The sequence below is a fragment of the Glandiceps talaboti genome, chromosome 1, assembly GCF_964340395.1.
Source record: "Glandiceps talaboti chromosome 1, keGlaTala1.1, whole genome shotgun sequence".
In the NCBI taxonomy this organism is placed as follows: domain Eukaryota; kingdom Metazoa; phylum Hemichordata; class Enteropneusta; family Spengelidae; genus Glandiceps; species Glandiceps talaboti.
The window spans coordinates 20,763,594-20,789,335 of record NC_135549.1 but is presented as its reverse complement, the minus strand read 5'-3'; the positions used below and the strand labels follow the sequence as shown (position 1 = coordinate 20,789,335).

Genomic DNA, 25,742 nt, shown 5'->3' with positions numbered 1-25,742 from the left:
GCTACGAGTAAAGACTAGTAACTACTAGTAGCTACGATGTACTACGAGAAACGGGAGATAATGAGGTGTTCAGGTTCATGAATAACTGACAATAGATAATAAGTTTACATTTCTTTGTTTCCCTTAACGATGTCGTCTTTACGCGTAGATACACGTAATTTTTTATCGCCAACACACAATAGATAGTGATTCTCACCTTCCATGTTTCCAATGATGACATCGTCTTCTATCGTAGTTGATCGTAGTTTGTCATAATTTTCGATCGTCAAAGAAAACCACGTACTCAGCCAGTAATGTGCTGATGAAACTAGTACTGCACATGTTTTTATGAGTGCAAGTTCATGGGCGATATTCATTTAAAAAAAACAATAAGATATGCACGAAATCAAAGTTTCAATATTCAGTACAAACTAACAGTACAACTAACAAGCTCACGCTTGGCGGCCATGGTAGGGCCAAGAAATGCTGTTGAATTTCCGGGTTGCGGAAGTGCAGTTTTGACTTTTATATCATCGAATAACGGGATTTGTTTTATATATTCTAAAACAACAACTAATTTTTTATGTTTCTCAGTACAGTAACATTCCTAAATGATGGGGTTGAGTTGAGAAATCGCAATGTTCGGCAACACGTGGCGTGATGCATGATGTCGGTAGATATATAAACATAGAGACGCAAGTGATGAACGTATTCAGTTATTCGTAGCCCGAAATTTCGTTATATAAATGACGTTTTTCCTCAAAATTTTGAAGAAACAAAACGTTTTTAGGTGACTTCTAAATCAATCAAATCAAACGATATATTAATGCGAGACAAGCTTTAGTTTTTAATTTGTTTTTGTGGACAATGTTCGATTTCGACTGACGAATCCTGCGACGAGAATCTAACACGATCAATGCACCGTTCAGCAGCCAGACGAAAATGGTCGACATGTTTGTTGACCAGCCGAGAAGTGCATAAGGAACTTGTGAGGCAGTCCGAATAAATAGATGTAAAATCCGACGTTTCGAATAAAAATTCTTCTTCAAGGTATTTTTAGGCAAGACATATTAGGTAAACATCTGAATATATCTGAAACACTGACTTACTAGCCGACTGTACGAATGCCATAGAACTTAGAAGGCATCGAATGAATAACATTGAAAAAAGTAAGCGTGAAACTGATTTGCGCACGGGAAAGAAAATCTTTTTGTTTCGTTATTTTTTTCACGATGAAGACTACGCGTAAATGGTCGTAGTTTGGGCTCATGAATAACGGACAATAGGTGTTTACTTTTTATTGTCTACAACCTAAAGTACATGAATATGCGTTGAGACTTATGAATATTCACCGTAGTACATCGTAACTACTAGTAGTTACTAGTCTTTACTCGTAGCGACGCGTAATTACGATGCTTTTGATTTCGATGTCGTCCCTAAATAGCCTTTCCATGTTTGCGCTAATTATATGTCTCTCTGTCTGTCTCTGTTGGTCTTTCGGCAGCGAGTTTTATGATGACACATGTGTACATTCATTTCCAGATGAGAAGAAAAAGAAACACTATGTATCACCTGAAAACTATCAAGTGACATGGTGGCCTGGCGATAACCCTGACAAAGATATCAGAAGTCAATCAACAGCAGGTAAGCATATGATGAAACAGTCTTTATAGTTGAATGTGTGTAATGTACAATGTACACAAGGAATGCAGCAAACTGTATGCCATGATTTATCTATTCCAGTTGACAATGTTAAAGTTATAGATAGCTGTAACACTAATTACAATGTATTACTTTTACAGACTAGAATTGTGTTTTACACATTTGCCTATTACAGTACTAAGCTAGGAACCCATTGTAGTGTGCACACCCTTTTGTGATTAAAGTGCTGTTTTGTTCTATTATAATGAACACAATGGTGAAACACAGCTTAACAATCTATAGGTGAAGAGGGACGTTTTACATATAACTGTATGTACCCTAGATATACAATGTATTATAGCAAGTTTACAGGACCTTAAGTTGGCTTAGGATTACAGTTCGGGTGAAAAACATTTGTACGCTGAGCTACAGGAAAGTTTGTCTATCTAATCCTTATGGCTTTACTGGTAAGATAGTACTAATGCGAGAAGTGGGATTCACATATATTGGACTTTAAAGTACATGTATGTATAAAGTGAATTATAATGGAAAATGTATTTTTGCCTTATTGTACCAGCTGATCACCTGACCATTTCAACCCTGACATCAGCCACAAAATATACTGTGGTAGTAGAGGCGAGGAGAGCTCAGATGTACAATACTTTTACTGAAGGTATGTGGTATAAGAATTTTGAAATAATCTGTTAGTCAATAAGTTTTTTTCACCTGACAAGTACAGTACTAGGTAACTGTAAGTTTGTTTCACCTGACAAGTACAGTTACTAGGTAACTGTAGAGAGGTGTGATGGTAAGCAGTATAAACAGTATAAATATAACAACATACATAGTTGTGTGGTCTCTCTGTTGTTAGCTATTACCGATAGTATGGTACATACCCCTGTATTATGATAAATTGCTCTACTATCAAACAAATGCAGGAAAACATAAATACATCAATGTTTTATCTGTCTATTTTTTTCTAACTTTCCCTCCTTACTGATTAGCATTTATTATGTGTGATAAAGTTTAGACAAGGCACTGTTGTATCACCACAACAATTCAAATGGTTTATTTAAAGCGAATATTTTTGCAAAATACCATTAGATTGTTTATAATATATGAGACATACAGGGCAATGTAGCAACCAACATTTCAAGTGTGACAGATAAAGTTTAGACAAAGCACTATTAATATCCCCACAACATATTGAAATGGTTTATTGATGTGAATATATTGAGACATACCTGTAGACAGTGTGTAATTTATTTAGGCAATGTAGCAACAGACATTTATACAGAGTCAGGTCATAGAACACTAAAAAGCCAATGTACAGACAGAGTAACAGTAGGAAGTGTTACATGTAAATTTAGTAGTCTAAGCAACTGTACCCTTAGCTACTTAGCAGTGGTCTAGACCAATTTATCATGATTTATGATTTCAGTTTGTTTTTTTGGTCACCATCACAAAATACTTTATTTGGAGTTTGTTAAATGAAATAGGATCTCTTCAACTGCAATACAGATGCACCAAGGATAATTGAAACCTTGGTCTTGAAGGAAATACTTGAATTTGATAACGTAGCAAGAGACTCGTTCCAAATAACATATTTTTCTTTTGTTTTCAAGTAAGTTCTTAAGTCTGTTAAAGTTCAAATAAGAGAGTTTATTTGGAACCAAAACTTGAAATGTTCTTGTTCAAGAAAATAAAGTTAAAAAGTTGATGTTTTCGGATTAAACCTTGATTGAGAGGCTATGTCTTCACACTTGTGAAATTGTGTGGGAAAGATATTATGCTTTAGAATGAACTGTATTTATTTGGAACCAGTCTCTTACTTTTTTTACCGGGAAAAGTTGAACTCTTGTTAGCCTGTCAGAGGCAAAATGAAATTTCCCAAATTCTCAACAACAGCAGACCCATTTAATTAAAGAAGTGTTTGTGATTTTTTTTTTTTGCTCAAAACAGAAGATTTAAGTCATCCAGACGAGCGAGGAAGCAGTGTGTTTATTCTGACTGCACAGTCAGAACAATTTAATATTACTACCGGAAGACCCCCAGAACCACCTAGTAATTTAGGAGTGATTACCAGTACTTGTAACAGTCTACATATTGCATGGCATTCACCGGTAGAACATAGTGTAGAAGTAACAGGTAAGGACTCAAAATATTACTTTTAAGAGTACAAAAACACAAATGAAAACTGGACGATCTCGACAAAACCCAACTCAAAGGATTTCTAAAAGTTCTGACTAGCTTTCATCCTTTTTGCATCATCTTTACATATACTTTATGTTTAAACTCGGAGTATGTAAAGCTATGAAATACACACAAGACTTTCTATAAATAAGTTTTGAATTGACCCATTCAGATAGAAGAAACTGGCATTTCAAAAAACAATGTCCATGAATTTTATATTGTCAATATATGGAGTACAAAAATGGGCTTGGATGTCCAATATGATTCTCACCTAAGTAAGTTATCGTATGGAGAGTTTTATAGACATATTTCAAATACATGCATGTATAGCTGTCCCAGGCTCCAGCCTTGAAAAGTATATGAAATCTTTTGATGAAATTGATATGATATCTACTACTACAGTAACTGTAGAATTCATGCTGTTGATATTAAACTATTCACTTTAAACACTGATTCAGCAAATCACTATCTGTATATATACTGAGACAAATATCATATTATAATAAAAATTGATATGAATTGGTAATAATTATTTAAGCAATAAACCACCCCTGGGGATGGTATACCAAGAGGTTTTGACCAGTGAACGAAATATATGCACGAGCGATAGCGAGTGCATATATTGAGTTCACTGGTCAAAACCGAGTGGTATACCATTCCCAGGGGGTGGTTTATCACTATTATATTATACCAGTATATTGAAAATATCTGAAACAAGATAAGACGCAACATTTTCTGGTTTCATTTGCGCCCCCATTCCTGCACGGACTACAACGTTCTAGACGAACAGTGAACATCAAAATTTGGATGCGTGCCAACTGTGCATTATCGCTCATTTTAGACGCGCTAGTTCGATGTCTAGACCAATCAGATCTCACTATTTGCACCATCAATATACTGGTATAATATAATTCATGATATATTTTTGGAATTTTTTTTATTATTATTTAGTTGTTCATTCATAGTTTTAAAATTGTGACCACTTTGAATAAGGATATGAATGGATGCATATATTCATTGACAAATAAATTTGCTCTAATTGAAATATTATCTCAGACGTTTGTGTGATTGACTGTACAAGTGGTGTTTGAAGATCGTCTTAGTATGTCGTAATGTATGGGAGAAACTGTCTACTACTACTCTCACACTAGTATTGTACTTGTTTACTTTGTTGTCTTTTGTTTACACTATTGACTCTGGATAAGTGATATAAAACATAGTATGTACATATCTTTTTTACAAAGGTCTGAGGGTGTATGTTTCACCAAGTGAAAACGACAAAGTTGGACTATCTCAGTGCATTGATCTTGTACCTGACTCAACATCACTTACGATACATGACTTATCAGAGAACACAGAGTACGACATCCACATCATGGCCATGACTGATGAATACTTTGATCAGCTACCGTCCAAGAGCAAACACAAAAAGAAATCCCGCACCTTGACAAAAGATTGGGACAAAGTTGCCAAAAGCTCTCCCTGGCTGCCCTATTCCACTATACATGCTACAACCTCAGGAACACAACCACCTGGTGATGTTACATGTGTGAGAGCAACTATGGACACGATTGTAGTGAAATGGACACCACCACAAGTACAAGGAACTAACAGATTACAAAGTTGTATGGTTAGGTGGACTGAAGTGAAACCCAGCAAACTGAAAGACGTTGCTATATCACGTGGTGTCATTAAAGTAGACGTTGAGGACTCCATGGCTGAGATCACTGGACTTACACCTGGTAAAAACTACCGGATATTTGTAGAGACACACATCTTAGTCAAGATGAGTATTGATGAACAGAGATATGCCGACAGTGATAGTAACAACTATCGTAATGCTCAGGTGACTTCAGAGGCTATTGTTGTGAGAACTAAAGCACCAGTTGATCCACCAGAAATGCTACTGACTGGTTATAGTTCAAATCACATCACACTGTACTGGGAGAAACCAGTTTTATTTACTCCTTTGCCAAAGAAAGGTGAGTATATGTCAGAAAGCATAGTAGTCAAGCTTGATGGATGTCTGAAGTGTGGGTCATTTAAAAGTCTAAATATATGTACTTACTTTAGAGATATATTACGTTTTAAAGAGCTGTGTGTCACAAGACAATAAAACCATTGTGGATCATGGTGTTTGTGCACAAACTCTATAGAAATAGCATAAGTGTGTATGTGCACAAACCCAATAGAAATAGCTGTAAGTATGGTACCACAATTCCGGCTAACATTTCTTCTTTAGGTATTATGACAGTACATCTAGATTTGTAACAGGTGTGTAAACACTAAATACTCATTGACTCAAAAGTTTGAAAAGAAGTGAGATATTCAGTTCTTCAGACATGTTGGTATGTTGGTGTTTTTGGTAGTAAAAAAGTTCCTGGGCTACTCTTGGTCTATACTGCAGCTAATGAGTGACAACACAGGAACAAATTAAATAGTAAAGGTCTGACAGAGAATATAATGTAAGAAACAAAAGTATGTGATTTATATTTCGGTTCTAATTCTTAAACAGTTCTCCAAGTATAACATTTGTGAAAGAAAAGTGTGAAGGTGTACATGTTTTGTAGGTTTAAAGTTTGGTGATGATAATAAGTTCTCTGATTTTAGCAAATTTTACACAAGATGTTCATCAGCTTGGTAGATAAAATGAATTACAGTTATATACAGCACAAGCAGGTCATCTTATTATTAAAGTGGCCAATTTGCTATTTACTACATAAGTTGAACTAGTCTTGAATCATAACCATTTAATTATCATTTCCCAAAATTTGACTAATGTATTCTAATAAATAAGTAATCATTTCCTTAAAACCATATTTCTTTAGATGTGTATGGTTGCAGTAACTGTATAAAGCGAACACTGATAGGCTACAGACTTGAAGTTAATGGTAGAACACACACAAAGCTAGGACCAGCAGCTCAGAATTGTACTCTTACTAAATGCAAGGCTGATAAGAAGTATACCATTGTACTGGTTGCTTTAACTACCACAGACAAAGATCATAAAAAGAGAAGAAAGAAGGTTAGTAATCAATTTTTATTTTTTACTAGATATAAATTGTCATTAAATGTTATAAGATTTGTGTAAATGATGTCCATCAAAGAATTGATTTTTCACTGTCGGAGAGGAATAGTTTCGTTGAAGGTCACCCTGTGTGATATGATTGTTCAGATGTTCATGATTGGAGAATTTCAGTGTATAAATATTATAGTGGTTAGATAAGTAAGTTTAGACAAGCTGAGACAAACACTTCTCATGACATATAAAACTTAGACCCAAATCTAGACTGAAATGACATCATCGGTCCGGCTAATCAGCCTGCCATAGTCTGGGGAAAGGGAGATTATGTCAGTCTAACCCCAATTGTAATAGGTGCCATTAACATTTTATCACTGCTGTAAACGAAGGATTATCCTGACACTAGAGGGTGCTAGACCTTTGTAACATCAGGAGCATGAACATCATAGAGGACTAGACAGACCATTTCATCTTTTTGTCAGAAATATTCCGTATGTCAAAATCATATATTATGAGAGTCATAAATTTCTTAATGGATATTATTTTACAACAAATGAACTACTAAGTGAACAAGTATTATGCTTTTGATATGTACAACAAACTTGATTAGAAGACTTTTCAGGAAAGTGAATCATTTGGTATCACATATCTATGATCACACTCTTTGATTTCTGATTTTATGATAAACTATTGTTCTCTCTTCAGGTACAGATGGAGAGTAAAGGTACAGATTGGAGGGCCAGTAGTGCTATCACTATAGACAGAGAAACATACAAAGATGACCAAGATGAATATGATGAAGCTGTCTCTAAACCAGTAGAAGTTGTCTTACCTAGACCACAACCAGGTTAGTAGAAAGTTGTCTTACGTAGACCACAACCAGGTTAGTAGAAAATTGTCTTACCTAGACCACAACCAGGTTAGTAGAAAGTTGTCTTATGTAGACCACAACTAGTTAAGTAAGAAGTTGTCTTACCTAGACCACAACCAGGTTAGTAGAAAGTTGTCTTACCTAGACCACAACCAGGTTAGTAGAAAGTTGTCTTATGTAGACCACAACTAGTTAAGTAAGAAGTTGTCTTACCTAGACCACAACCAGGTTAGTAGAAAGTTGTCTTACATAGACCACAACCAGGTTAGTAGAAAGTTATCTTACCTAGACCACAACCAGGTTAGTAGAAAGTTGTCTTACATAGACCACAACCAGGTTAGTAGAAAGTTGTCTTACGTAGACCACATCCAGGTTAGTCAGAAGTTGTCTTACCTAGACCACAACCAGTTTAGTACAAAGTTGTCTTACGTAGACCACATCCAGGTTAGTCAGAAGTTGTCTTACCTAGACCACAACCAGGTTAGTAGAAAGTTGTCTTACGTAGACCACATCCAGGTTAGTCAGAAGTTGTCTTACCTAGACCACAACCAGGTTAGTAGAAAGTTGTCTTACCTAGACCACATCCAGGTTAGTCAGAAGTTGTCTTACCTAGACCACAACCAGGTTAGTAGAAAGTTGTCTTACCTAGACCACAACCAGATTAGTAGAAAGTTGTCTTACGTAGACCACATCCAGGTTAGTCAGAAGTTGTCTTACCTAGACCACAACCAGGTTAGTAGAAAGTTGTCTTACGTAGACCACATCCAGGTTAGTCAGAAGTTGTCTTACCTAGACCACAACCAGTTTAGTACAAAGTTGTCTTACATAGACCACAACCAGGTTAGTAGAAAGTTGTCTTACCTAGACCACAACCAGATTAGTAGAAAGTTGTCTTACGTAGACCACAACCAGGTTAGTAGAAAGTTGTCTTACCTAGACCACAACCAGTTTAGTACAAAGTTGTCTTATGTAGACCACATCCAGGTTAGTCAGAAGTTGTCTTACCTAGACCACAACCAGGTATGTCTTAGTCAGAAGTTGTCTTACCTAGACCACAACTAGGTATGTTTTAGGAAGAAGTTGTCTTACCTAGACCACAACCAGGTCAGTATTTAAAAAGTCTAAAGCCTCAACTCTCAAAGTACTGTCTATGTAAATTCAAATCTTAACTGTGATAAAAGATTCCTTTCATTACCAAAGCTTATATCTATTAGATGATCTTCATCCAAGCTAAATTGCTAAGATCTAGACTAAGGGAAAACCAAATACACATTAGAGTGCACAGGGATGTGTAGAGTTCAGAGAATCAAAGATTATATCTACTGTGTTTGTAAATATTGTTTAGAGGCATAGCTCTATGAACGTGCAATATTTTAGTGTTATGAATTTTATAGTATGTACAAATGTATTCCTAATTTTATGTATTTCAGGTGCCTTGGTTTCTTTAGTAGTGGACTTTACCAGGAATGCTAGTAAAAAGAACGCCAATGAACACAGGTAAGACTATCACCAGTGACTTGCTACAATGATGAACAAATTGATATTTTACGCTAGTCATGTCATACAAGGTAGTGTTCTCTTCAACTTCAATTGTCACATGATATAATTTGATGTTTTGAATGAAAAGAAAACTTTGCCAAGGTGATTTCAACAAAACAACAGTTTGATAGGTCTTGAAATACTGCAGCTAGCTTTCATCCTGTTTACAGCACATCACCAGGTCAAGAAAAACAAGAATTTCAGTCACAAGTATTTGAATATACATAGATGAATAAGAATCTTTTTCAGTTACAAACTGATAATTAGAACTCTGTTTTTTCTTTCAGATTTGGTTTTCTACGTGTACAGTGGAGTATGCAAGTAGAGGCCAATGAGACTGCATCACTTAGTGAGAATGGTATTCAGGGATTTGATATCAGTTATACGTCAACTCATGACAACAAAGAACACACAACAGCATTACCTATCACAGCTACAAGTTATGAAATACCCATCAAAGCTGAAAGGTAAAGGGAAGACATACTAATATATCATACCTGTATTTTATTGTTCTGTGTATTGGCTGGCTGGAAATAATGTTTGACAGTTTAAACCTGGTGCTGATAATGAAAGTAACTTTTGTATAACATATTTTTTGACAACTAGCCCTCACCACATGAGAGATGTCAAGAAAATAAAGCTAGCATTTGTACGTTAATTTTGTATTCTTGACTTTTGTATTTCACTTCATTTCATTTTTATTGAAATTTAGACTGAATGATTCGTCATAGTAATCTCTTGTTAAAATGTGTCTAGCAAATGATTAACACATTTTTCATGAATTATTTTCGTTGCTGAAGGGTGTATATGATATAAGTGTACAGCCTGCCTGTGATTTTAAGAATTGATTACTAAAGTCTATTGTACTGAATTCCTTTCTATTGCCTAGGAGTGTATATGACATTAGTGTACAACCTGCCTATGATGATGACTACTACTATGCCCAGACACAGAGTGTACAGTTCCAGTGTCCAGGATCACCTGAACCCCCTCAGTTATCCTGTCCTCAAATGAAACATACAGATCATTTCAATATAGAATGGGGTGAACCTAAACTGTATGGAGGTGTTGAAATCAAAGGCTATCAGGTAACATATTTACCCTCAGAATTTGATCACAAATGTTGTAGTATAGAATGTCCACTACTCTGAACATGTTTATGAAAAGGTGATGTTTCCAGAATAACCTTTCTCCATTATGAGCTAATGTAAGGTAAAGTTGATCATGGTGAACTTCAGTTGAAGGAAACAGCGCCCTCTAGTGGTAGGGTTGATACAGAAAAGTGTCTTTGTGAATGCTACCAACCAACAGTTTCATGAAAGATTTTGTCATTTGATGCTGAAAGATTTACAGAATACACTTTTGATTAATTTGTATGATTAAAAAAACAAGTCCTGATTCTAATATTTGTACTTCTTTAGGCATACATGAATGACAAGAAGATTGGTAATGTTCTACATCCATCCCATAGAAAAGCTGTCATACCATCTAGACCTCAAACGTAAGTAGTGGAGATAAACTGAAATTAAAATTATTCCTCACAGCACAGAATTGTCTTTCTACTCTACATCAAAATCTATAACCCATTGTCACCCAATGAACTTTGCATTTATCATTACTGAATACACCATGTATGGAAGGTTTTGATCCTCTACCACGGGCACAGAAATATAGACAAATGTGAGCAATGCACTCAAACTATAGCATAGGACATTTAGTCTATGCTGCACAAATCGCTGAACATTCTATATGTGATTTGAAACATTGTTGAAAACAGATTTAAAACACGAAAGATGACAAGTTGCAAAAAATTATACACTGGAATAATTAATACCCAATATAATATGAATCATAGTAGTTTTAGCAATAATTAGTTTTTATGATGATTTTCGTCTTTTCATAAATATCATTTTTGTATCTTCTTCACACACCAGGCAATATGTGATTAGCATGGTAGCCCTGAGTGCTGATAAGAACTTTGATGATTCCTTGCCATCAGAAGACTTAGTGATTGTTACACCCAGTGAATACCAGGGTTCAGATACATACAGATCTACTACCAGTACAGCTAGTACATGCAGTGTTGATACAATGAATCTAGTACAAGATATTAGTGTATACATTATAGATGTAACTGACAACACAGTGACTTTGAACTGGACAATACATGGCATAGATGGTAAGTTCCATCAAATACCTACAGATCTACCTGCAGTACAGCTAGTACATGGTTTGGATGGTTAGTTTTATGAGATACCTACAGATCTACCTGCAGCACAGATAGTACATAGTATAGATGGTTAGTTTTATGAATGGGTAATGGATAAGTAATATAGTTGAAGTGAAGTGAAATAGTTATTGTATGTCTCACTCTGAAATTGAACTGAATAATTTGATGTCAGTGCTCAGTAGAAAGATTTCTGTAAGACCGTTACTACCACAGACATAGTATAAACATTATTGATTAAGAGTTTCTGCAAGGAAGAACTATAGATTTATTAGCGTTTAAATTAAAAGACTTTGAAAATTATGTGAGTCTGTGTTATTCACTGCACAACAGTGATACATAAGCAAGTGTAAGAATAGTGTTGAAAGTTAATGTAGAAAGATGCATTTATCTGCCAACCAACCAGATTGACTAATTTAGAGGTCACACTGAATCTTCATTTATAGGAAATGTAATTATCAATCACACAGCTCTGATATGAACTACATTGTCTTGTTTTTACAGATAGGGATATCAAGTATATCAAAGTACAATGGAGCAGTGTAGCCAGTCCACAGGTATGTTAGAACTCTAGTCATGATAGTTTCTGTACATCTATCAAAGCTAGTAATTACAGTCCACTCTTTGTCACCGTTATCAATCCAGTATTTTTTTATGAAAGCTTAAAGTCTAAGCCCTAATCTTAAGCTGAGTAAAAAAAAATATGATAGAAGTTATGTAATAGCATGGCATATATTCTGTCACTTTGAGAAGTAATTGAAAAGAGAACATGAAAAACAGTATCATGCATCGAAAAATATTATCAAAACAGATCAATAGTTTGATATAGCACTAGTTCCACTTCCATCCTAATAAGACATCTAATGATCAGTGGACAGATTTTCTGATTTTTGATAGTTTTGATTTAAAAGATTCGATGAATGTTACCCTGTAAACCTTAAGCTTGGTTTCTAGAAAGTCTATAGTATGTAAAAAATAGGGTATTAAGGCATATATGGTTGCTAAGAAATTGACAGTTGTATTGATTATTGTATGTTTAGGTATTAGATACCAAACTGGCTTCTGATGAGACAGACTACACTATATACCGGTGTGCAGCAGGAACCAATCATTTCATTAGAGTCTTTGCAATTGGAAGGCAAGACAAAGTGATCTGTAAATCCAAACAACTTACCATACAGACATCTGCAGCTATCACTACACCTATCTTATCTCTCAGGTGAGTTACGTAGCTGTGATAATCTGGTGTTATGAGATGAGAGAGATGATGCATGAGGCAGGATGGGAAAAACATAAGTTTGGAAACATTAGCATGAAGTATTGTATGAAGTATAGGCACTACGCTGTGCCTTTTATTTTTAAGATATTCCATTCGTTGGTTATTTTAGACTTTGGGGAGTGAAAAGTGGGGCAAGTATAGAACTGTAACCATTTGTAATAATGGATAAGATGGATGATGCGAACAAGTTGTATGTCACTATTGTTGGTATATACCTATTTCTTAATGTAACCCAAACTCTAACTCCCTAGCTCAATTTAAATGGCATGTCTCTTGTATCGTCAGTCATATGGGGTGGAGGGTCTGTGTGTCATCTACTATGACTGTATGCTACATGTATGCCTTCCAGTTCTGTTCTTATTTGCATGTAGTATGACTTTACAATTTGCAACACATCGTTGTTCTACTGTAGCTCACCAGAGTACAAATGACTGGCAACTGAAATTTTTAGAGTGAGTAGATTTATAAGTCATGAAATGCATACTAACCATCCTATGTTTGTTGTCAGGTCATGTACATTCACACATATCACAGTAGCATGGCAAGAACCACGTACCTATGGAGATACACAACTCAAGGGTTATAAACTAGTGATCAATGGTATGGATGATATAGAGATACTCCCACATGTCACAACGTATACTTTTACTAAAGGAGAGATGTGTAAAGAATATAAATTTACAATACAGGTATGTTGTACAACTCAAATCCAGTATAACTATTTCTGACTTTATGATATTCTGAGGTATTGAAAGTGAAACTTTGAGGTGTGCTTACAATGGAAGACTTGTGCATTACTGCCTGACACTAGTATCCTCTTCACCCACATTCCCAAGCATTGTTTCCCATACCAAGTTACAGTTATACTTTTTTGTTCAATGTCAAAGTTTCTTTTATCTATCATTTGTGGAAATTTATAAATTCTAGATTTGATATGTTTGCTACTTTGCACTGTACATTTAAAACACAAACATTATTTGAATTAGAATTGTGTCATTAGGCTTGTCAAAATTAGTAACTTTGCCATTCTAATCAGACTTTTATGTATATTTTTTACCAGGCACTCTGTAACAAAGAGAATTTACATAGCAGTATGTCCAATCCACTGGTGGTCATCTGGCCTGGTGTACTGCCCCCAGTGTTGAGAAGAGTACCTACAAACAAACGCAACTCACTCAAGGTGGCCTGGAATGACCTTTACACAACAGGTGGCATTAAGATTGCAGAGTTCAAGGTAATGAAAATAAATCTAGTCTTTGTGATTCCATGTTTAACTTTATAAATTTCATCTATTGCAATTTTTTTAGCACAATTTTCATTTTACTCAACATACATTTGAAAATCAGAGGAAACCAAGTGTAATTAAAGCTGTACACTTTGTATTCATTTTCTTGGTTGCTCTCAAAAACTTTAGATAAGAATTTTCCTTCGTTGAAAATTACTCAATGGCAATTAAAAACAACCACTATACTTCCCTTACTAAAGACTGATATCAAATGATTTCTAGTGTCATGTTTTATCAAGGTCGTTAATTTGATGTCAATGAATATGAATGTTAAAACATGACTCTGTGAAAGGAGTTTGTAAAAAACCTCTGTGCAGATTATTTGGACCATCAGTCATACATTTGTAGGAAACATAGTAATTTTCCTGAATCAAGAATACAAGATCTGATTATTCTGACATTACTGTATGTTTTTCTTTATATTAAAGGGTATTTGTGAAGGGGACTGTTACGAGGAACGCAAAGGAAGGAAGGGTCTCAAGAACATAGTGAAAAGACAAGAAGTAGGACCACTACATCCTGAAATCCGAGTGGTAGAATTCATCAATCTACTACCAAACATAGACTATAATATCTACTTAGAGATCAAAATACATGGTTTAGATTCATCAGTCAAATCAGAACCAATTATGGGTAAAGTTGCCAGTGTACCTGGTCCACCAGATATCACTCTAAAAGTACATGGTGTTGAAGCAAGAACTCAGTTGGATGCCAAAGTTTGTGACTACATAAACCAAAGAGACAGGTACAGTTCTGATCGATATATTCAACTTTAGAATTCCATCTTTCCATTTAGTTTCAAGTGTGTTATTCCAGAGTATTGTCTATGGGTATTCCTCAGTTACAAGTTAGAATTTCGTGAGATTGAAGTTAGAGACTGAAGGCATGGTTCCTTATGAGAGTTAAAGTTTTATGGCACTGGACACCGAGGGCGCTGTTTCCCATATGGATTCAATTCATTATCAGCCCAAACCAAACTTGAGTTCTCAAACGAGATATTCTACTAATTACATGAAAACATTGAATGATGAGTGAACAGTTGCAGTAGTTTGTCTAAATTTTATTTGATAATTCTAAATCTCCTTGTATTTCCAGATTACTTCAACAACTTGATCGATACCAAAGTAGTAGTCCCTTTTCAAACAAACCCAATGTACAGGTATGAATACTAAGACCTTATGGTCAATAACTTTTTGTTTCATTATGTCAATGTATGTATTATGTGTTATAATGTATTATTACCGTCTAAAATTAGCTCACATGCAGTCAACAATATCGATATCAGTTCAACAACAATTCCCACTTTAATTATTGAATGCTCCCCATTTTTTTTATATTTGCCATTTACGCTTGTCTGTATGCACATGAAATTTTGCACATCACTGATATCAAATTGTATTAAGCAAAACTGAACTTAGAGTGTGGTGATTTGTGTGTGTTTGTGGCTGTGTATAGCTATGTACATGTATAGATATGTGTAATGGTAGTATTACATTTAAATTTATCATTTATGATTCATATCTTCTCTAGATTGCCCGATTAACATCAACTATAGCTGATGTAGAGACCAATCTCTTACAGTGCTTACAAGATTTACAGCCATATTCAGGTGAGTACTGATTATAGCGTCTGAGACTAAGAGATCCTTTCATATATTGTATAAATGCCGAATCAAAGTTTACTTGTTAGGAATTCTTACCACCAAGTAGCAATGTTTTGCCACAAATGATATGCAGTAAATGTCACCATGTTTTGTGTTAGATGACATATTCGTGCGCTATAGCCATTCATACATGTAATGTTACCATATAAATCTTACATACTATATTTAGATTCAGTCAAGTTGAATATTGAATATTTTATACCTTTCAAATCCATTTTAGGTAAACATAGAATTTACTGTATTGATACTCTCTAGGTCAGGTAGTTATGTTTAACATTAGACATCAGATTCATTTTAGGTGAACATAGAATTATAAAGTATTGATACAGTGACTACATATTTATCATTTCTATTTATATCAGGTACATTTGAGGTTGACATAGAGTGGGAACCAGCTGAGGATGATGGTGATGCCATAGTTACAGGATATCAGATCTTAGTCAATGACAAACCACATGGCAATCTACTCAATGCATATGTACAACAAACAAGACTCAAGGTATAAATATCAGTAAACTCCAAATTGTATCAGCTCAATTTCAGTGTTAATACGTGTTTAATAATGTTGTATAATGTTGATGCAAAGTGTGTTAAATAGTGAAAGTGGTGCAAAATTTGTGTTTTAGGCAAGCATGTATTTATATCATTGACCAAACCCTCGACATTGAAAAAATACAAGTTTTAAGGCATTGATTTATGATTTGTATGATCTTGTGTAATCCCAGATTGATTGCAAGCTATCTTCACAAAATAACCTAAAATGTATTCATCTCACCATTCATGTCAATTTTTTTGTGAAAACCAGATTCAATGTCCCAATTCATGAAATATAACCTAACTGTGGGTTTTTCTGTAAAAGAGGGACTAATTGTCACCACAGAATGGGTACATGGATAATTTGCAATAACATTGTTATCTCTGTTTTGTGTTATTTCTAGTTGAGTGCCTATGTACCAGTCCACAAAGTCAGTGTGGTAACAGTAACCAACCATCCAGTGGGTAACAGTGAACCATCTAATATGATACCAGTCTACTCAGAACTATTCTTGCCATATGCATTCTTTTGTTTTCATTCTGTACATACCAAGGATGCACAGTGAGTGTGGTTTCTCCTACGCAGTATTTTACATCACCTTACCTTATTCTATAGTAGAAGTTTTGACTTTGCATGTTTTGACACCAGAATTGATATTTCCTCATTTTCTAGACAAAAAGAAATCATGAACAGGAGGATACTCCGTTTTCAGAATGTAATGTATATCAAAATAGTTAATAATATGAACAGGTTTGTTTTAGAATCGTTTAGCTGAGAGTGTGTTTGAACTGTTTTGATGTAGACTTGTTGATGAGTGGTAAGGTTATAAATAGATAAATTAGGCAGTTAGATGTACACATATAATTAATTGATTTTTAAGTGAATTGATTGGTTTTGTTTTTAAGTAGATATATGTAGCTACATGCAAAAATGGATGGGTGTATAGTGACAGACAGATAAAAAATTAGAAACTTTGGTTAATTTATTGGAAAATGGATAGATTTTGAAGGAATTTCGTTTGTGGAATAATTTAGAAGTCAAATGTATTTGTACGAGAAAAGTTTTTTTTCCTTGAAGATCATACATCTATGATTGTCTTGTGCATCTGTTTGCATTCAGTTAAATCAAATGTGATATTTTATGTACCTCAATAACAAATCTTGATGTGTTTGTCCACAGATATCCCAATGAAGGTTGTTGTACATACTCTGACAGTCTGGCTAGAGAGATGGACCCTGATAGTTTAGGATCTTATACCATAGCAGCAGTCAATATGGGTTTGTTGAAAAGACGTGTACCTCCAGCAGCTGTGACAGTACTAGATGTCTTTGAAGGTGCCTGGCATCTACTCATCCCAACCAAACTCAGAAAACCAACTGTTATACTCTTTTGGACAAAATGGTTAGTTCTTATGTATATTCACATAACGTAAGAGTCTGCATAGTCAACAGCGAATTAAAAAAAAATTGCATAATTTTGATGAATTTTATCTCAAAAAAACATTCATCATTCTAAACCTATACTAAATTGAGTTACTAGCTGTTACCTTTCTAGAATGAATGTAGTATGAAATCATGATGATGTTAACTACTTACTGCTCATTCAGTCCACTGAAGAAGTCAATCGAGTCTAGATGAAATATTTGGACAAGGTAACGTTTCCTGCTTGTGATAAAATAACATTAATTCTTATTGCTCATTGTACACTGTCAGACTTTTATTAAAGAAAGAAGCTTACAGAATTTTTCATAATGGCAAACTCGACTTGAAAATATGTACTCTAGTAATTTCACTTTTGCTGTTTACCTTTGATACTCTTTACATTTCAGTCATACATACAACCTTAATACATATTTTACTTTCCTTAATTGATTTTAAAGGTTATCCTAATACAAATTATACTATTCTGTTTTGCTTTTCTGACAGGTGTCTTGCATCAAGGATTGCAATGAATTTCTTTGTCCGATACTCCAGAGAACATGGCAAGAGGGTAGGTAGTATTTAAAGATACAATTCTGTGTTCAAATAAATGATAACATAGTTTTCTTGACTTTGTAGATTTGAAATGTATATATTAAATACATGGAAATCAAACTGTGACTAGAACAGAATATGCTTGAGATTCTGAGACTGGTACAGTTACTTCAAGTGCAGTTTAAGAAGTTTAATATGCTTACAGCGGATTTTGAAATACCGTTCAGCAGCTCTGTTTGATTCAACCACACAGAAATCAATAAGAAACTGTACATGCTACTCTAAGATGGCAAAGATTACAATTTGTTGCTACATGTTATCTACATAAAATAAACCATTTATTAAATATTATACAACTTCACACAGACATGCTGGTGCCAATGTTTTGATGTCTGCATGGTGGCACATCAGTTCATTTCAATAGACAAAATATTGCAAGAAACTGTATTAATTTAAAGTGTAGCATATGTAGCTTATTATTAGTTTCAGTGTTGTCTATGATCAAACAAAGCCGGTAAATGGTATTTTGAAATCGGCTGTAGCAAGTGTCATCAGTTTATATTATCCGTCAATACTTCTATTGTACTTTTAAAAAGTATTGACTTTCGAATGTAATCAGAAAAAAGTGGATCTTTTAAGTCTTAATTTTTTTAATCTTCTCTTCTCAAATATACCCCATTATAACTGTCTTATATTTCAAAATTTTCTATCTGTGTAGATTTCATTTATCACCTGTTGTTGTGCCAGCTATGAGTCTACATCATCTCACAGACACTCCTTAGCTGAGGTCATAGTAGGGAATGCATGGCGTAATGATAGAAGTATACGTCATTGTTGTTCCTGTCATTCAAGCACACCTGGTCCTACCTCTAGTCGTAGAAGTACAAGCAGTAGTGGTAAACGTACTGGTAGAACAAAACTTGGTAAGATAATATGACATTCATTCTGCAGTATGCTATCTCATCTTATGCATTGATCAAGTTTGGTTCAAAATGTGTAATGTATTTATTAACACTAGGAGTGCAAAAGTAATGAGCAGAACAGTCCTGATGAATAAATTCAATCCTGACGTTTTGAATCAATAATCTTTATCATATCAAGGCAAGATATATAGTAGGTCATCACCTGACTATGTATCTATATATATCTATATATCTGTTTTATGAATAAACATTGTTACATGGATTGTTTGCATTGATTCTCACACATATTTGTATTGACAATATAACAAATTATTCTGTACATAGAAATAATAAATAATATACAAATCAAGTTCAGTATTGGTCAAAGGTTACATCTCAACAATTCTCACAGAATGGACTTCAGACCATTTCATAGTTGTCAAAATCTTGATTAATTTCTTTCTTCAGGACATGATGACCTTACTAGTAGCAGTGATTCACTCAAGAATGTCACTGGTGTTCCTGAATTATTTGGTATTCAAGGAGTTCCAACGTTTGTTGTTATCAACCCTGAAGGTGAGTTTTATGTTCACAGAACCAAAGTTGTCATCAAACTACAAAGCCTTTGTAATAAATTGAGGATGTAAACATAAATGGAATAATTATACCTAGATTTAAATTTTGTTTTTCAGTATCAAAAGCTGCATACTTGATATAACACAGTGATTGATAGAAAAAACAGCCATCTTTTAGGGCACATCCTTTCAGAAATGCTGAATTTTGTTAGGAATCATCACCACTTAGAAGCTAGTTGACTAACCATATTTGTCTGTAATCAGTTCATGTGGTTCAGAACTGGCCATTTCTGCAAAATATATAGTATATAGCTTCTCTTCATTGTAGACATTCATGGATCACATTGTGTGTGAGGCCATGGATTTACATTGTGTTGTTATGTGTGTCGTTCACATCCATTCATTATGTTAAAGTTCTGATAGCATGACAAGGAAGGTATACATTGTTACAGTATTGTTATCATGTCATTTACCATCCATTCCTTATTTGACAGGTCTGATTGCATGGCAAGGGAAGGAAGGTATATATTGTATTGTTATGATGTCATTTACATCCATTCCTTATTTGACAGGTCTGATTGCATGGCAAGGAAGATTTGCAGCCTGTGACTATACATCATTCCAGACATTTACCGATCACATTCTGTGTGAGGCAATGGATGTACGTTGTCATGGTGACTGTGAACTGTGCCAAGTGAAAGCTAAGACAGAGGAACCAAAGCTAACACCAATACCAGGTAGGGAATTTAAGTATTAAACTGACACAAATACCATCACTATAGATTTTAGTACAGTCTAGCTAATAGCGTCTCTATTTACCAATATTATGATGTTCATGCTAGGTGTACAAATAGACAGTCAAAGGTATATATTGACCATTTATGTGTGATGAAAGAATAATACAATTGCACATAATTGATATGATATAATTCCTTTTTTATTAATGCTCAGTCTTTCTTAATCCTAGAGGCCACTACCACTATATTTGTATTCTTTCACTTCCTGTACCATGCCATTAAGTTATTAATTTCTAATTCAGACAATATAAAGTTCATTTATTCATATTATTGTGTATTTATTATAGCATACGAATGTCTCACATACCATAATAATCCTTAACACTTTAATTATTCAATATTCATTTTATTTATCATTCTCAGCTCAAATAATCTTTGATATCCATCCATAGATTTAATATTTGACAGTTCATGCTGACATTATTTCATTCATTAACTTCATTCATATCATTCATAATCATTTGATTGCATGTATTCCATATTTTATCAGCAGCAACATGTAAAATAAGATTTGCATGTGATACAAGGTGAAGTTAAGTCACACAGTGAGTGGGTATAATGGTTCGAAGCCAATGCAATATTAACAAAACAAAAAATCACTTTGCTGGGTGTTTAATGCAAGGCAGGCACTCACAGTGTTTTATCACAGACAGCTTTTACTTCACTGCACTAGTAAATTAACATTATCCACATATAATGTAATATCTGATATATTTAATGCTTAAAGGCACTCATTGTATTTCATCATATATGAAGTGACAAGGACTGGCAAACTCATTGTGGTTGTTGGTAGTCCTATTTGTGTTTGGTGAACAACTTTACACTGCATGTAGTGTACACCAGTATCTGACAAATTACAACAGATATATTATTATAAGATCAAAATATCAGATGCTTGCTGTGCTGCAAAAGACCTGTTAAGTATTGTAAAACACTTATGCTACATGTGAAGAGTAACATTGCTTTGCATAGTGGTTAGGTTACAGCTGATTCTATTCATTTTGTATTGAATGTAATTGGCAACTAAAATGAGGGTGGACAGCTTTCAACCCTCAGTGGCAACACATCTACATTGCTACATCTGTTACAGAACTCTTTAAAAACCATAGATGACCATTGGCTTATGGAAATTATGAAACACTCTTTTCATTGCATCATATTTCAGAATTCTTTAAAGCATTGAATATTTTGGTTATTTCCAACAAGTACCTCTCATGTAGTTTACCCAGTATGATATTATTGAAGCAAAACACACATACACATTAAAAATAGGTGATGATTCTTGAATGTTCCCAGGAATTGAAAGATGTCGCTGTTGATATTTAAATTTTTACAGGAATTTAAAAATCTCACTGTTGATTTTTAAATATTTTATAGGAAATCCTAGATCAGTGAGAGTGACTATCTCTGAACCTCCTGAAGTGACATCAAATTGGTTTGAAGAAGACACCAAGACTGGACCAAGTCTGCGTCCTCTATCTAGTAAACATAAAGACCATAGCAGAATTAAGAAACTATCACCTACTGATGATACACGCCCTCATTCTGCAATGGAACCATCTACACACACTTCATTGAAAAGAATGAAAGTTGGCAGACCAAAGTCATCTTATTCGCAGTGAGGGATAGATAGGGAGAACAGTTGATGTATGTTAGATTTTGTACATAATGTACTGTTACATAATACAGTGATAATAGCCAAGGTCCGTCCAGATTTTCAGTAATACATGGATTTATATCAAATGTATTTCAATATTGCATCCATTTGACGATGTTTATAGTCAGCAGTAAAGGGCATTAGTTTTTAATAAAGGGTCACATTTTGTCCTTGATTAGATAACTATATTTGGTTGATTGTGATACACAGTATACATCACAACTTTTGTGACATATTTGTCTCTCAGTGTGATATTGTTTGTATGTGAAAGTTAGTCATATTGCCATATACTATAGACTAACTTTCACAGACGTAAACAAACTGGTATAAGCTTATTATCACATGAATCTATACCTGAGGCACCTGCTTTTTTGTATCAACGTACATGTCAGTTTGATAATGTGAGGAGAAGACTTTCAGCACTTTCAAAGCCAGTTTTAATAGTACACCACCGCTAACAAAACAACTTTCTGATCAGCAGCATATCTACACAACTGTTGCAAAGGTTGTATTTACATTTACCAAAAATTGGTATATGCTTGCATGAAGGTAGATATTTGCAAAAATTTGTGCAAATTAAATTTAGTCATGTTTGAGCATAAAGTAAAGTTTTGGGTTTGTTGTACTACATCTACATCAGTGCCATAGCCACCAGAATAATAAGTATAGAGTGAGTATATTGTATATAGTGTGTTTTATCATATATAGATGAATATAGACATCTAAAATCTATGCAATAATAGATATCTAAATTAGAATTATACATATGGTTATAATCAAACGGGCTCAAATTTACTGTGAAGTTCAGTTTCCTTCCATGAATGAAATATTTGTAAATTTACATTGAAAGTTCAGTATTTTATTAAAATCCAGGTCATACACAGTTTAAAACCAAGTCAAACTATCATACTGTGGAATACTTTATTTTCAAGGACTCTGAAATGTAGAAGGTTCATTCCCCTTATTTTACAAGACATGTCAGAAACATTGCAGATAGGATTTTTAGTTTGGTTATATTTTCATGAGACAGATACAACAGTGAAAACTGTTCAAACTTCCAATTTGAAATACTTCACATTACGTTGTAACCATAAGAGTGGTTGGGAACCACTGTGCTAGTAATGCGGTTTGGAATGTAAGTAGGTCTATTTATTCCATATTCATTGGCCCACAGATACAATACACAATTATTACAAATAAAGCAGTGCCATAAAAGGCAATGAAACTCTTACATAACACATGTAGCTTCTTTTGATAGTTTCATAGCATGAAATAGGAATACTGTGAGACGTTGAAGTGTATCTGCATTGTTAGAGGAAATATGATTTGTCAACTCAATTTGAAGAGTTTCCCCTGTGTTCTTCCCTTCACACTGAGATGTCTGTAGTAGTAGCGTTTAAAGAGATAATGATGAAATAATTGACCAAACTACAGAGTGTATAATATAGATAGTGATATATTGTATGATTCTAGGATGTGTGTGTTACTTTACAAAGTTTGATACTTACAAATGTGTGCATGTGTTTATGCTGCTAAGTAGGAGTATGTATTTCATAGTGCAATACAATAGAAAAAGCAACTTTATTTTTGAAGTCTGAAATTCAGTGTGTGCCATTTGAGTATTATAAAAATGTCTTATATCGAATATTTATAACTAAACTTATTAACATAGCATCCCCACCGTCAAGATGTACACTGAATTGGGCAAAGAGAGAAAGTGTCGTAGTGATTTTGACAGTAATATTGGTGTTGGTATACCCCAGCAATAATTTGCTAAAACTGAGAATAATTGAACATGTGTTGATTTGTTGTGATTTGAAGTTTAGACTACATGAAAATATTCTTGCCAAATGAAAGAAGAAAAAATGAAGCAAAATTTCATATTCAGAGACACTCATCACATGCACAGTGGATCTTGTCCAGGGACACTGTGGAAACATTTTTCACACAATATTATGATTATCTCCCATGCAGTGAAAACCAGTAGAGCCACAGAAAGCAAATTATTTTGTCAAGTTTGATGTTCGATTGGGTTTTTTTTTCAATGATTTAGTACCAGTACTAGCACAGTGCATGTATTTTTGTATTACTTGAATAATTCCTTCTCTTATTTTACTTATTCACAGTTTGCCAAGTATTAAAAAATTCACATTTTTGACTAACATTGACATTTAATGTACGGATGTTGCAGAAGAAAAGATGTTTATGTTACCATCATGATAATTACTAAGAGTAAATGTGCTTCCAGTATCATCACATTGGAAATGTAATGCATGGCAGTGAGTTTATCAATATGTGGCAGTGGTATACTGTGAGATACAGTGTATCATTCCACCTTCAGAAGGCTGATTGATGGGTTAGGGTGCCCCAACATGACCTATCTTACAGACTGCATGTAGGGTAACAGTTGTATAAAACATCAGAACTTTACTTCCATATTTGTGAGAACTATCTCCTGCATAAACGGACTATATAGATATGTTGAATGAATCAATACATGCATATGACATCTCATCCACAAAGTATCAGTTTTTACAGACATCTAAATAAAATGGCCATACTTTCTACATTTGACAGGTTTTTTTGCAGTGTGATGAAGATGGTGTTATCTGATTTTGATTGAAAGGAGCAATGCTAATGTGTATTCTTAGCTTCATATTGTACATTTTGTATATAAGACAAGACTCCTAATTTTAAAGTAGTTTTGACTTGTGACATTCCAGTCTAAGTAAGATGTGTACAAAAGATTAGCTCTGTACAGCTGTATATATTGATGAGTAATTTATTTGAAAGATGTACATGTAATTTATTGTGTGTTTTTTATCACCTTGCAAAATCTCTGATAGTTGTAGCATTCACATTTGCATCACAGTTTTTATGGAGCATTATTTTGTATTGCATTTCTATATTCAAATAAATGATGTGTACTTTCCAGTGAATAGATAAATGATTATTTATGTTTCTTGAAAATGTGTGACGTTAAGTATCATGTTTGTACCATATTAGTCATCTGCAGTCATGTTGTTCAATATCTGATCTTTCCTCTTGTTTCTTAATTCCAGTGCTTTATGTAGTTGTGCTACAGTACCATTGGCACCACTTTTAATAGTTGGCAGTGATGTTCCTAGGGATGTCCAGATGATACATGACCCAACAGAAAATGGGCCATCATGTACATACAGTTATGTTAAGTAATCACTCTGTCAAAGTCCAATCATCACTCCCACTTCAAAGTGCACTTTTCACAGTATACAGGGTCAAGGCTTGAAATATGTGTGTGAGGATGTTATTTTGGGGTCTCGTTTAGTGGAGATGTTGCTGATTGATTTCTAATGTGAAGATTGCCCAAGCCAATACTGATGATGGCCTGATCACACTATAGCACTTAGACTTTTAAAAAGTGTCATTTGGTCAAAAATGTAAACTCCAAACCCACGTCACTGGGCAGATTCATTTCAAAGTTCATGGAAATGTTTATAGACGTGTCCAGCTGAAGAATTATTGAAGACAATATGATCTGATTGTTGATATGCAAGTAAAGCCTAAAATGTGGATTTCTTGTCAAAAAAGCTAAAACTTCAAAACTACATGGGTAATGTTCTGA

At 34.2% G+C, this 25,742-nt stretch overlaps 1 protein-coding gene across 1 annotated transcript in view; it reads left to right on the top strand.

The window, feature by feature from the left end:
- Positions 1-25,067, top strand: part of LOC144434231 (uncharacterized) — a 111,622-nt gene extending 86,555 nt beyond the window's left edge. Inside the window, exons 39-64 of the mRNA XM_078122688.1 lie at positions 1,522-1,623; positions 2,198-2,293; positions 3,583-3,768; positions 5,058-5,795; positions 6,642-6,838; positions 7,541-7,682; positions 9,137-9,203; positions 9,533-9,712; positions 10,135-10,333; positions 10,667-10,746; positions 11,180-11,424; positions 11,977-12,029; positions 12,513-12,691; positions 13,260-13,440; positions 13,812-13,985; positions 14,465-14,781; positions 15,132-15,195; positions 15,567-15,645; positions 16,062-16,198; positions 16,638-16,795; positions 17,414-17,635; positions 18,160-18,223; positions 18,926-19,130; positions 19,578-19,685; positions 20,257-20,421; positions 21,859-25,067. Of these exons, the coding sequence (XP_077978814.1) occupies positions 1,522-1,623; positions 2,198-2,293; positions 3,583-3,768; positions 5,058-5,795; positions 6,642-6,838; positions 7,541-7,682; positions 9,137-9,203; positions 9,533-9,712; positions 10,135-10,333; positions 10,667-10,746; positions 11,180-11,424; positions 11,977-12,029; positions 12,513-12,691; positions 13,260-13,440; positions 13,812-13,985; positions 14,465-14,781; positions 15,132-15,195; positions 15,567-15,645; positions 16,062-16,198; positions 16,638-16,795; positions 17,414-17,635; positions 18,160-18,223; positions 18,926-19,130; positions 19,578-19,685; positions 20,257-20,421; positions 21,859-22,103 (4,583 nt within the window). The 3' untranslated portion in view covers positions 22,104-25,067. The remainder of the gene's footprint in view (positions 1-1,521; positions 1,624-2,197; positions 2,294-3,582; positions 3,769-5,057; positions 5,796-6,641; positions 6,839-7,540; positions 7,683-9,136; positions 9,204-9,532; positions 9,713-10,134; positions 10,334-10,666; positions 10,747-11,179; positions 11,425-11,976; positions 12,030-12,512; positions 12,692-13,259; positions 13,441-13,811; positions 13,986-14,464; positions 14,782-15,131; positions 15,196-15,566; positions 15,646-16,061; positions 16,199-16,637; positions 16,796-17,413; positions 17,636-18,159; positions 18,224-18,925; positions 19,131-19,577; positions 19,686-20,256; positions 20,422-21,858) is intronic.
- The last annotated feature ends 675 nt before the right edge of the window (positions 25,068-25,742 follow it).